Source organism: Tympanuchus pallidicinctus, unplaced genomic scaffold (assembly GCF_026119805.1).
Source record: "Tympanuchus pallidicinctus isolate F22 unplaced genomic scaffold, pur_lepc_1.0 scaffold3, whole genome shotgun sequence".
NCBI lineage: Eukaryota > Metazoa > Chordata > Aves > Galliformes > Phasianidae > Tympanuchus > Tympanuchus pallidicinctus.
In genome coordinates this window covers 7,536,960-7,550,698 of record NW_026294747.1, presented here as the reverse complement: position 1 = coordinate 7,550,698, position 13,739 = coordinate 7,536,960, and the positions used below count along the sequence as shown (strand labels likewise).

Below are 13,739 nucleotides of genomic sequence, written 5' to 3'. Positions count from 1 at the left end.
GCTTGTCGTATTTCAGGCCACACATCTGCCTGCTGAAACAACGCGGGTGGTGTTGGAACGGTGCTACAATGATTTGCGTCTTCTGAATGTTCCCAGCAAAACGCTGAAAGCTGAAGGCTTTTTTAGAAGCAATAAGGTAGATGTTCTGATTTTGAAACTGTCCATGTATCTACATGGCATTATCTTACAAGACTATTGCAAGTGGGAGGGAAGCCTGTATAAAATTTATAAAGGATAACAGTCATTTATTTTACTATTCTCTGAAGTATTCAATATTTTGGAAACTAGAAGATATTACAATGTCAGCAAATTCTGTTTATAAAACCTAGTGTACATGACAAGATAGAGCAGATTCATAATCAGAAATCTGGTTCATATCAGAATCAGAGGTTCATATGGTGCTGAGTTAAAAATCCTTATGACAAAGATTTGTAGAAGTCATCTCCTAGGACAGAGTGGTTAGCATTACTCTGAAACGCTTAGCTTTTAAATCTTACGATCATCTTCTCAACACTGTTAAAGTTCTTATGAAGCAAACTTCAAAGCTAAGAGCAAGTTCTTGGTAGATCTTAAATTCAGGAATTCCCCTAGCCAATTCTGTATTTTTTCTGAAAAGACTTTATACTATTTCCAGTTATAGCTCAAATAGAATAGAATGGTTGGAAGGGACCTTTTAAAGATCTAGTCCAACTGCCCGACCACTTCAGACTAACCCAAAGTTAGTGTATTACTGAGGACAAGCGTTCTCAAAAAGAGTAACTGAGAACTTAAGTAATGTTTGTAATTAAATAACATTGGTAGTGTTGTTCTCTGTACTATAGTAGCACACCTTCCAGCTGTTACGTGTCATTTGGCTTTGAAACTTAGTCTCAAGATCACAGTATAGTGGATGAGCAAAGATTAGTAAAGGAGCAAAATAATGTCACTGACTTGTTATCCAGTTACTTTAAAGCCTTTCACATTCACATGGTGATCTTTGAGAAAGGAAAAAGAGAAATTTGGTCACTTGTATTCTCAATTACTCTATTGTTTACCCTTGTATGCCTTTCAAGGTTTCTTATTAGTGATGTTGTACTAGAAAGTGAAGACTGTAGTTGTTGATCTTGCTACTACTGCTGCTAGTGTTATTGTACAGATTAAAGCTTTGTGTTGTAAATAATGTGTAGTGCAGCTGGTCAGCCTGGTTACAGGTCACTCTAATCTGAGCATGATTATGAAAATAAAAAAGGGAAATTGTTACTAAGCTATGATTCCTTAGTTTCTGTCTTAAGATATATTTAAAAACGTTTGCTTAAAGACTGCGTTTCTTATTGATGTAATGTATGCTCAATCCTATGTGTTTGTTGTTATTGCTTTTATTATTTAATGTAATGCTACCTGGTAAAACCACTATTATTTTATGTTTAGGTATTTATTGAAAGTTCAGAGTCTTTAGATCGTCACGTGGCATATACAGATTCTCACTTATGGAAACTTCTGGATCGTCATGCAAATACAATCAGGCTGTATGTCTCGTTACCAGAGAAGTCACCTGGATCTCAGTTTAGACAATCCGTTTATCAGAAGACTGGTGCAGATTTGGGCAACTTGGATGAAGCCTGTGAAAGGGTAAAAGGACCTGCAGGCAACATGAAATGTGTTGAGGCAATTCTGGAAGAAAGCACTGAGAAGCTTAAAAGTTTGTCCCTGCAGCAGCAGCAACAGGAGGGTGATAATGGAGACAGCAGCAAAAGCACAGAAGCCAGCGATTTTGAAAATATCGAATCCCCTTCAAATGAAATAGACTCTTCAGCATCGGTAGAAAACAGAGAACTTGAAAACCAAATTCAGATTTCTGATCCAGAGAATCTCCAGTCTGAGGAACGGTCGGATTCAGATGTAAATAATGACAGGAGTACGAGTTCGGTGGACAGCGATATCCTCAGTTCTAGTCACAGCAGTGATACTCTATGCAATGTGGACAATGCCCCGATTCCCTTGGCTAATGGACTTGATTCTCATAGTATCACAAGTAGTAGGCGATCAAAAGCAAATCAGGGGAAGAAAGAAACCTGGGACACGGCAGAAGAAGATTCTGGAACAGACAGCGAATACGATGAAAGCGGCAAGAGTAGAGGAGAAACACAATATGTGTACTTCAAGTCAGAACCCTACACTGCAGACGAAGGTTCAGGAGATAAGCAGAAATGTATGTATCTTTGTCTATTATATTATGCCTTAAATACTACTGAAGTGTAGTTTATTTTTAAGCTGTATGCTCCTTCAAGTCTAATTACAGTTTTGAAAAACGTGTTTTTATGTCAAATTAAAGCTAATGAAAGTGCAAGGGTGAGATGTGCCAGGTTCACTTACAAGCAGACAATATCAGTTAGGAAGACAGTGTTTAAGTACACTGAAAACCTAAGAACATGTTACATCTGTCTGTGATGCATCTGTTCTCCTCCTGGTGAAGGTATTTTCTGGAGAAGTTGAATTATCTTGCAGTGAAAGGAAAGTCATTTTATGTGCTGAGGATGGTTTGGCTGTTTCAGAACGTGGTTAATTACTGTGATTCACAGAGCAATAATTCTATTAACATTTCAGTTAAGCTGAAAAATCCAAATCATTCTACCTGATGAAAATTCAAGTATGCTTTACGTTTATCAGTTAATTCAGTAGACTGTTGATTTTATATTAATTGAAACGCAGAAGGTAAAAGAAGCATGTGGCATATGTGAGAATGGTGGTGTGCGTTCAGTATGAGAGATCTTATGGTCATAAAGATGATAAATTATTCAGAAACAGGAGTCGGTGGCTCTGTATGTTTTATGATTAACAGAAGAAAGATTAACAGCTGGATATAATAAAACCTTCGAAAGGCAAAGGCTTAACACTGAATCCAGAAATCCTGATGTAAGAATAATAGATAAGGATTCAATCTTATTAATGAAGTGAAAATGTTTCTTTAATAAAAATTGCACTGAGAGAAATTTTAGTGAAGCTGTTAAAAAGAGTTTGAAACAAAAAAAAAAAAACTCATGGAAGAGGTGGATTGGGAAGACTTCTCTTTGTTGCTACTCTTGCTTGAACTGCTTGAATTTTTCCTTTTTTTGGTAAGTCTGGTTAAATGCAGATGTTATTTAGAGTACCTTTGGCACGTTTTGTGATGCTCTGTACGAGTGGACATCTGAAAGCTTTTCTTAGTACAGCAGCATGGACGGGTTTTTATAACTCAGTCAGCTACTGTTCATATAGCAAATTCTGTTGTACACTATGGCTGTGTTGGACTCATTGGAAATAAAAAGTACTCAGTGTTGTGGTTTACCCCAGTGGGCAGCTCAGCACCACACGGCTGTTTGCTCATTCGCCCCCTCCCAGTAGGATGGCAAAGAATAACTTGTGGGTTCAGATAAAAACAATAATAAGAGTAATAATAATATAATAGATATTTACAGAACAGGTGATGCACTGTGCAATTGCTCACCACCTGCCAACTGATTAGCAGCCAGTCCCTGGGGCAGCAGCTGTCCCTGTCCTGGCCAATTCCCTTTGGTTGTATTTATTTATTTTCACACGATGTCATACAGTATAGAATATCCCTGCCCCTCAGCTCCCTTGCTGGCAAGACAATATGAGAAACTGAAAACTGCAGTATCCTTGGCCTTCTGAAGCTGCCACTCAGCAACAGCTAAGCCATCAGTGTGTTATCAGCATTGTTTTGCTCCGAAAGCCAAAATATGGCATACCAAACACTAAAGGAAAAATCAACTCTGACCCTCTTGAAACCAAGACAGTGTAGTTTGTGGTTTATATCCAAACTACATATATTAAGAAACACGATTTCTAAAGGCAAGTTACTTATGTTCTAGAATATTATGCAACCAGAATATTTCGTAAATACAAAACTATTCAGTGTGAAAAGTCCTTAATCTAGACTTGAGCTTGCCTTGCGATACCATGTGACATTCCAAAATAGAGTTATAACCAACCCTTTTCATTCTGAAAATGTTGCTGTTAGAAAAATAGGGCAGTTTGGAACTGCTGTGTCTTCAGGATTATCAACCCATAAACATTTCAAATGCAACAAAGCTCGTACAAGTTACAGGAATGCCCTTTATAATTAGTAGGGTTATATATATGAAAATAATAGACTGTGTTTTTTTACTGTGAGTGCTCCGTGCTAATTTCATCTTCATTTTTGTTTAGGGTTGGTGGTGCACGTTGATAAAAGAATTACACTGTCTGCCTTCAAGCAACAGTTGGAGCCTTTTGTTGGAGTTCCATCCTCTCACTTCAAAGTCTTTAGAGTTTATGCCAACAATCAAGAGTTTGAGAGTGTTCGGCTCAATGAGACACTTTCATCATTTTCTGATGACAACAAGGTTATTCAGAACTTATTTTGGAAAAAAAAATGCATTGGTACAATATAGCCAAGTTTAAGATAATAACTGCAACTTGTTGTTAGTTGCTGGTTTAAATCGTTGCTTTAATCTTGGTATTGTTATCAAATGTGATTTTGATTGTAATGCCACTTCTAACACTACTTTATCTTTACAGATAACTATTAGACTTGGAAGAGCCCTTAAGAAGGGTGAATACAGAGTCAAAGTCTATCAGCTTTTGGTAAATGAACCAGAGGTAAGGAGTTGTAAATGAGATTGATTAATAGTGATTTATGAAAATTATACTAAGTGCTGTGGCACTTGGAGTTTCCTCAGAAACCTTGCTAAAAAGAACCCTTTTTTCTGAGCTTTTCTGCAGCTTTCCCTAGATTAAGAAAGGGAATTTCAGGCTATTTTTTTTTTTCATGTGCCTTAGAATATGCAGTTGGAATGTGATCTGCAGCCTTTCACATCTTTATTTCAGCAGTATAAGTAGAGGACAAACGAAGATCGCTCCTTGTTTTCCTTAAATGTGTTTAGTTATGTAGTACTCTACAAATAAAAACTGTCCTGGCTTCTTGTTGCTGTTTTCACTAATAGGAAACAAATAGAACTTGCTGCAATCATGCAGGGCAGGTGGTGGCTGTAGGCAGGTGCCTATTCCTTCTGCACAGGGCAGTCCTTGGAGTGTAGAAACAAAAATACCTTGTAGTAATACGACTCACTTGCTTGTAGCATCTTTTGAGATGTGGGAAGTTGATCTCATTATACAGATAGAAGTCTTCAGAAGTTGAAATAATGTGCATCTTAATTTCTGATTTCATGGTTTGGACCAAACTGCAGAATGTATATATATTAATAAAGGAAAAGCATATGGTACTGAAACTGAACTAGTTAAGCAGACGGTGAGAGTAGTCCAAGAATAACTTCCAGTTGTGGTGTTCTGGCCTATCTGCCCAGTGTAAGCCAAGAGAGTGGCATATTTATCATCCTGTGGCTTATTTCATCAGCACTTTCCAAATTGTTTGAAATGTTAATATAATGGCAGCAATTAGTAATAAGGGAACCTGATGCTACTTCTGCAGTGGCATGCATTTGGTAGTTTTTGGGGGGCTTGTCAAAGGGTGACTGCACTGCAATTGAATCCTGATTTCAATGTCTTGTTTATAGAAAATAATTATTTTGCTAGGTGAGTGGGACTGGCCTCAAGGGCAGAGACAAGATTAGAAGACAAATTACTTTTTTCTATTAGTTCTATTTTATATAATATATAAATTTATATGTATAATCATTAATGATATGTATTATCAATAATTTCTCTAATGTTTTCTATTTGCCATGTTCCCAGCCGTGCAAGTTTCTTCTAGACGCAGTTTTTGCGAAGGGAATGACCGTCCGGCAGTCCAAAGAGGAGCTGCTCCCTCAGCTTCGAGAACAGTGTGGCCTGGACTTAACAATTGACAGGTAAAGATTTTGCAACCAGGGCTGAAGTTAAATGACTAAATATTACTTTAAAGTGTGTATCTTTTCTCTTGTGGGAAGGAAGAATATTAGCAAAGGAGCGGAAATAGGTTGCTGTGGTGTTTAAATCCAATTGTGAATTGTGAAAAGAATTAACTTCACCATTTTTTGGCTTTTTTTCCATGTAAAATGATAGAGGGAATTGTATCTACCTTGAAATGTCTGTGTGCAAAATGACTACAGGTTTAGATGAAAGAAATGTTAGTTTTATTCAGAAAGAAGAGCATTAAGTAAATCTGCTCACATAAAAAAGAATAAAGTAGTAAAAACGTTTCCTGTTGAGAAAAGGAGTAAAAATGTAGATCTGGACCAGGTAATTTCTACTTATGTCACTATGACTTGGCCAAAGGATTTTTGTCTGCCACACTTGTATTGTGTTGTCTAATGCTATATGTGCTCCTGGACACATAACAGTATTTGGCTTCTGTGTATAGAAACCATTCTTATTAGTGTTCTGCTTGTCTTTATTTCCATTTTAGTTGTTCATACCAGTATTTAGTTGCATCTGAATAAAGTTCATGCTTTTATCGTGTGTACTGACGCAGTAGAACCAAGAATGTAAACCAGATACCAGTCTTCCATACTAATCTCTCCACACAAAAACAACAAAAAAGGCAGGGATAACTTTTGGAAGCTTCTAGTAGTACTCTGCCTATACTGCATAGGGAATTGCTTTCTTCCTCCAAGTTCTTACGGATTTCTTGCTCTGAGCAAGCATGTGCAGGCTTGTTTTCTTTGATTGATGCTGCGCTACCAGACTGGTGACAGCATGCTGTCAGGAATATCTCACAATGTTAAAATTACTGCTGCTAAGCCTTACCTACCCTCATGTGAATGAGTTGCATTTCAGTTCCACCAAAAGAAAAAAAAAAAAAAAAATTCCATTGTAACTCCATGACACTGTTAATTGGTTGAATTTCCTCTGTCATTTATTTACAGGTTTCGTCTACGGAAGAAAACCTGGAAGAACCCAGGGACTGTGTTTCTGGATTATCATATCTATGAAGAAGATATCAATATTTCAAGCAATTGGGAGGTTTTCTTAGAAATACTTGATGGTAATAATTATACAGAAAGTGAAGATCATGGTAGAGCTTTTATTTAGAGAACAGTAGAAAATGCAATTCCCTTCTGTTTTCATGCAAGACTAATAAAACTGACGTGTGTTTTCAAGGGTAACTTAAGGGAGAAAGTTAGGCTGTGCTGCTTTTTCTCTGCCATTTCTCATCACGTACAGATAAGGAATGTAGATTGCATTTGTTTAGAAACTTTTTCACAAGCATGCATGCTTCAGGAAGTCCAACATAACTGTTGCTCCAGTACCGTGAGCTCTTTTGGACAAGTGATGAATGATGGTATTTTTAGTTTCAGCAATTATGTCAAAACATGCAAGATATTGAAATGAACATTGGAGGTTCTGCAGTCCTGCAGATGGACTGGAAATATGTATCGGCTCACACCTGAATTGTTGTTGGAGGAGCATAAAGGCAACTGCTTTAAAGTTCTGTCAGCACTTGTTTCATCTTGTTTTTCAGCTAAGCACGTTAGTCAAGTAAATAATGTGACTTAGAGCATTTTACAGCTGATTTCCTTGGAATAGTGGGTTTATGTCCTGTCACTGTTACATGCGTATTTAAATTGTTCTGTGGTTCTGAAGGAAGCTTAGATAATTGCTTCAGACATGCCAAGAAGGATTTAATTGATTGTACCTTCATTTTGGACAACAGCTTAAGTGTTGAAAGGTAGCACAAACGCAGTCACAGAATTGTAGAAGATGTTTAGAGGCTTGAACAGTGGTGGTTTCATGCACCACAAGCACATAATAGTAGACATAAATGTTGAAGTTGTGTATTCTATAGGCAAGATTAAATTTTAAACCAGTTTAGAAGTGGTAACATCAGCCCTTTTGTATTATTTATGCTTATTTGATTGTGATGTTCATGGCGTTACCCTGTCTACCAAAGAAAGCCCTGGTATAAGAAATCTGGAGGCAATACATATTTAAAGGTGGTAGGTGTAAAGCAGACTTCAGTAACAAGTGTGTAGTTAGTGCGTGAAAGCTAGAAGTGAAATGTGAAAAGCTCTACTTTGAGAAAAGTGAAGCACATGAATAATTACCAGATTGCAGAGGAAGGCTGTGCAAATGCAAGATCAGAAGGTCAGCCTCTGGGTGATGGGTATTTTGTGTGTGACTAAGCTGGATGGAAGAACACATCCTGCAGAGGAGTACATGGCACTGCTTGTAAGGGATATTGTCTATGGCAGATTGCTTCAAATCAAGTCCGAGTCCCACTTTTCCTGTTCTTTCTCCTCTTCCTTAGTAGGCTGCCTGCAGCATTTTCACAGTTATGTAATGTTTAATGGGCAGTTTGTATGTGTGTGTAATGAGCCTTCAATACCTGAGTGTGCATTTGCTATGGGTAACCCCTAATTTTAAATAAGCCACTTTGTGATGTTAATGTCATAAACTTTCTTCTTTTCTAAGGAATAGAGAAGATGAAATCCATGTCACAACTTGCAGTTTTATCAAGACGATGGAGGCCATCAGAGATGAAGCTAGATTCCTTCCAGGAAGTAGTGCTAGAAAGCAGCGGTGTTGAGGAATTAAAAGAAAAGGTAAAATCTGCAAACACATGCAAGTTTCTTGTGGTTTCTGAATGTCTTATTCATGTCTTCTGTTGGGAAGCATGGCAGTATCATGACTTTAGTACTTTTTTTCCTCCTAAGACCAGAACTTTTCAACAGGCAAGCGTGTGTGCCATACTAGCAGAAGTCTAGAGTGGGGAGTGTGCTTTATAATGGGGCTATTTGATTAATTTGGTTTATCACATGGTTCTTAGAAATGATTGTTTACATATAGGAATACTAAGATGGAAGAAAGACCCCTTAGATGTTGATGTCAGCAAAAATCCTGTTATCAAGGCTGCCAGTCTTGATTCAGATATTAATAGTAGGATTTTTTGTATAGGCTGGAAAGAGGAGCATCATTCAGCTTTCATCTTCATTTTTATCTGAAGAGGAAGTCAGCTTTTCTTGTGTTTCTTAAGAAAGAAAAAAGTTGCAGGGAGCAACTTGAAAGCCTCTCTAAAGGAATGCTGCTAATTCTGTTGATCACACCAGTATGATAAATTTGAATTTGACATCTGTAGTAACAGAGGTGTTCATCCAGATCTTTTCTGCTAGCCAAATTATCAGCAGATAGTAGGGCTGATATATTTCAGAAATTTGCTGGGTTTTGTTAGTATTTGTTGAGTTAATCTTGTTTGCTAAGGAAATGAGAGTTGGAACCTTAAGCTGGCTATTAGTCTGCTCTTTTTAGTTCAGCATACCAGAAGAGCTGAGGCAAGAATCTTAGAAATGAAATCCCCAAATTTTGGGGAAATAATCGGCCATGGATAAAAACAAATCCAAGTTAATATCTGCACTGCCCTGGAGACAAGGCTGCAGCCTGTCTTCGAGTTAAGACCAAGGCAGTGCTGAGTCTGTGTGCACCATGAGGTTGCTCAGCAAATACCTAACGGGTGGGAGTCAGGTGGATGGGGACAGCCTCTTTTCAAGTGATGGAACAAGGGGAAATGGGAACAAACTGATACACAGGGAGGTCCATGTGAACATGAGGAAAATCTTTACTGTGAGTGTCACAGAACACTGGAATGGCTGTGGAGTCTCCTTCTGTGAAGACACTCAGAACCTGCCTGGACCACCTACCTGTGTGCCCTGCAGTAGGGGACCTGCTTTAGCAGGTGGTTGGACTCCATGATCTCTGGAGGTCCCTTCCTTATCATTCTTGATTATGGTAGGAGGTGTGGTGTATGTAGATGAGGTTAAGGCATCTGTATTTTACAGCTTCATGCGCTTCCCCCCTTGGCTGTGATAGTTTTCATTTGATGCAGAAAGGAAACTGCTGGACCTAAGGATTTAACTCGAGGCAGTTGGTGACTTTGTGTCGTGGATTCTATTAATTGTTTTTATTTTATGTTGCCTTGCTATGAATTCAGGAATGTGATGAAACTGCCACACGAAGTGTCACTGGTGTGACACGTTGGTAATTTCAGAAGTTCTGAAAGTATGCACTTTGTCACTGTCATTTTGTACTAACACTTTACATCATGTGACTACTTGAGTATGTTAGCTTCTAGATTTGGCAGGTCTGTGGATTTGTGTAGATGTAGCATAATGTTGTAGAATAGTACTTACATCCATTTATTTCACTTCACAGCTGAGTGAATTAAGCGGAATACCCTTAGAAAATATTGAGTTTGCAAAGGTAAGATCTTTCTTTTTTTTTTTTTTTTTCCTCTGCATTTAATTGGTGTATGTGATTGTGTAACTTTTTCATCCGCAATTGCTTCCTTCTCAGGGTAGAGGAACGTTTCCATGTGACATTTCTGTCCTAGAGATTCATCAAGACTTGGACTGGAATCCTAAAGTATCGACACTGAATGTCTGGCCTCTGTACATTTGTGACGACGGTGCAGTAATATTTTATAGGTACGTACTTTATTACAGAATAGTAGTGCAAAAATCTGTGCTTAAGATTCGAGGAGTGATGCAATCAACAGAAGCTTAAACATTCTATTTGTTTTCTTAAAGGAGAAATGCTTGTGTGAGAGGATTGAGAACATGGAACTGTAATATTTGGGCTTCTCAGCTTCATACAAACCTGACTACCAACTGTTTGGGTTTGCTTGTTTTAAGAAAATAAACAGTGTTCCCTTTTACTCAATTCTCTTTCTCAAGTCAGTGCTAAATACAAAATTGCTGTTCTTGAGTGTATCTGAATTTCCTCTAGCTGTTGGTGTTGTGATGGAGTCATAAGAACAGTCATAATTATTCACAGAGAGTAAGTATAATCAGGTAGATGGAATATAGTCTTGGTTCTTGCTGTTTTCTGCTTGGTCTACTGTAGGAATACTGAGTAAAAAGCAGACTAGGATTAATATTAGTCACTGGAGAAGAGAAGCATTTATGTAGAACATTGTTTAGTTCTCTTTTTGGTTTGGTGTTTTTACTAAGCTGCACCAGTAGGGGAGAACTAAAAAAATCTAATCACTATTGTAGGTAATGGAACGTAGCTTTTTAACATGCGTTTTCATTTTAGGGATAAAACCGAAGAATTAATGGAATTAACAGATGAACAGAGAAACGAACTGATGAAAAAAGAAAGCAGCAGACTCCAGAAAACTGGACACCGGGTAACCTACTCTCCTCGTAAAGAGAAAGCACTAAAAATTTATCTGGATGGAGCACCAAATAAAGATTTGATTCAAGACTGATATTTGCTATAGCATTTTCCCTGGGGAATTTTTTTTGTTTAAAATAAGAAGGTTCACTACTACTGTGTAGTGCCATTACGGCAGGACGCTCATTAGGTGTAAAGCGCTGACACCAGCACTGATTGGGCTGTGCTACCAATCAGCAGCACAGTGCCCTGTTGGGTCGCTGTTTGACTTGGAATCATATTGTGCACTATAGTCAAATGTACTGTAAAGCTAAAAGGGATGTGCAAATAAAAGATTAGAACTAAAAAATGGGTGGGGAGGGAAACGAGTGGAAATTTTTGAGGACAGTGTGCACATAGTAGCTAGTGAAACTAGCCTCAAACAGGATATCATAGCTTAATAATAAAAGCTGTGCAAAGGCCATGAAAGAATCCTTTTTTGTTTGTTTCACTGATACACACATTACCTCATCAGAGAGTCTGAAGCATATGTTAACACCTGGGTTCTAAAAGGCAGCGAAAAGGGGTTGAAGATGTGATGGCAGTGCTGCAGTTGTAAGGTCTGAGAATACTCTTCCACCAAACAGGTAGTCTTAGAGGTTTGTCTGAAGCGGCCAGCAGGTGTTGGTGCTTTTTGCAGAAGCGCTGTTGTAAGGTAAACTGGTTTTTAGCAGGTTATGGAAGCTGGTGAGCAGCTCTATGATATTTCATCCAATGTGTAAATAAAATTTGCCCTGTCCATATAACAGAACTGCAGTTCAGCTGTTTTCCATGGTATTTCTTTTCACATATCACCATCCATTGAGTTTGAAAATGTAGTTGCCTATTTAAATTTGTATTCATTTTGTTTGACAGTGCTGGGTACCTTAGGGTTGTATTTCTCCTTGTTAATTAAGCTTTCGTTCTGTTTTAGCTACTTTTTGTACATCTTGTTTTTGAGACTATTACAAGTTTGCTTCTTCTCCACCCATTGAAATTCATTTTATGTTTGCCTGGATTTGATTCCATAGCTATATGTAGTTAAGTACTGGGGCAACCTTTAACACCTCGGCATATAAACTTGGTAGTTCAGGTTGTGATGCAGAGATTGATGCAGTCAACATGATGTCCTTGCAAAGCCTAGGAACAGCCATTTTTTTGCTTTGGTCCATAAAGATCAATAGAGAACAATTCTCCTTAGTTTTTGGAAAAGCACCTAATTTATAACAATCAAACGATTTTGGTAAACTTTTTCATGCCAGATGCTGTTTACAACAATGAACATGCCAATAAAACATTTGTTCATTCTGTTGTGTTTTATTCATTAAATGCTGTGGGTTTTGTTTGAAGAATGTCAGAATTACTTCATGGAAATGTGCTTTCCCAAGGCAATGTCAGAATTGTAAGCCTGTTTGTATATGTGTGTCTATTCACACACACTCCATACCCAGTATTATGGGAAGCATTTTCTAGCCTCTCTGCTGTTCCTCCAGGCTTATTTTCACAGTGTTTTTAAGTTTCCTTGCTAGCATTGAATTCCTTCCCAATAAAATTGTTAGGCTCCAAATATGGCTGGCAGCTACATTTTGCTACAGAGAGAAAAAAGGAGTCTGAAGAACTGAATGTTCAGTTTTCTGATTGCTGAGGCACAGCAACATGAAGAGCCTGAGGACTCTAGCAGCTCGAGAGCCAGACGCTGCATGGAGGAATTCCCTCATTCTTCCTTTTTTTTGACCTGTACTACCTCATCTCTGATATAAATGAGTGGGAAGCAGAGGAAGCATAGAGTGCGCACCATCCGGTAGGTAGAGCAGCTTTGTTAAGCTTCCAACTATGTATGTTCAGACTGCCCCATGTGTCCTGAGTTGTTGGAAGAGGAACAAGTATGGCTAAGAAAAGAATTCCAAAAACTGCTTAGTTCTTAGCCACATTTGGGAAGCTTCAGTTGAACACATTTCTTTGAAGTTCATTGTAAACCTGTAAGTCTTATAAAAGTCTCGGTGAGATGCCCCTCAGTCCTCCATGATTTCCTGTTCAGAGGTGAACTTCCTTCTGTGTAAGCGTACTGGAATACATTCTGGATTGTTTGGGGAGACTTTTCAGCATTTCCTTTACGCTCTGATCATTTTGAGTTTGACTGCATTTTAAAGAAACAAAAGGCCCTTGAGTTTCTAATTAAATTAGTTATATGGAGATTTGATTAATAGCAATGTGTATTATTAGGGACTGGGGCATTGGGAAACTTGAAGGGAGAATTACATCTTCCTTCTTAAGTAGGGTAATATTTAAGGGTAGTCTTTGCTCTCTTGAAGTGCTACTTTAGACCAGGGAAATCACAGTGAAATTTCATTGTATGGATGAATTGTCTGTAAAGAACAGGAATTTCAAATTTTAGTTTTAGGGACAGAGAGGAAAGGTAAATGTGAACCGCGTCAGAGAGCATGTGTGCGTGTATGAGTTGGTGTGAGAGTTGGTGGTGGAAAAGATTCCATAAACCAAAAGGCTGTTCTGATTAAATATCCTTCTTGTTCCTAGTGAAAACAATTCACATAGATTCCAACACCCCAGGAATTTGTTGAAAGTCTTTTATAGACCAGAAGTGGTGAGAGTCTTGAAGGCTAGCGTGCAATCAGCTCATTAGTTCACTGGTACCTGCT

The 13,739-nt window shown here is 38.1% G+C and overlaps 1 protein-coding gene across 3 annotated transcripts in view; it reads left to right on the top strand.

The window, feature by feature from the left end:
- USP47 (ubiquitin specific peptidase 47) overlaps nucleotides 1–12,390 on the top strand; it is a 51,299-nt gene extending 38,909 nt beyond the window's left edge. For all 3 annotated transcript variants that reach the window (XM_052692939.1, XM_052692938.1, XM_052692937.1), the window contains 10 exons: nucleotides 17–136; nucleotides 1,408–2,188; nucleotides 4,186–4,361; nucleotides 4,537–4,617; nucleotides 5,710–5,825; nucleotides 6,822–6,940; nucleotides 8,368–8,498; nucleotides 10,102–10,149; nucleotides 10,243–10,373; nucleotides 10,984–12,390. In XM_052692939.1, coding sequence (XP_052548899.1) covers nucleotides 17–136; nucleotides 1,408–2,188; nucleotides 4,186–4,361; nucleotides 4,537–4,617; nucleotides 5,710–5,825; nucleotides 6,822–6,940; nucleotides 8,368–8,498; nucleotides 10,102–10,149; nucleotides 10,243–10,373; nucleotides 10,984–11,158 — 1,878 coding nt within the window. In that variant the 3' untranslated portion in view covers nucleotides 11,159–12,390. The remainder of the gene's footprint in view (nucleotides 1–16; nucleotides 137–1,407; nucleotides 2,189–4,185; nucleotides 4,362–4,536; nucleotides 4,618–5,709; nucleotides 5,826–6,821; nucleotides 6,941–8,367; nucleotides 8,499–10,101; nucleotides 10,150–10,242; nucleotides 10,374–10,983) is intronic.
- The last annotated feature ends 1,349 nt before the right edge of the window (nucleotides 12,391–13,739 follow it).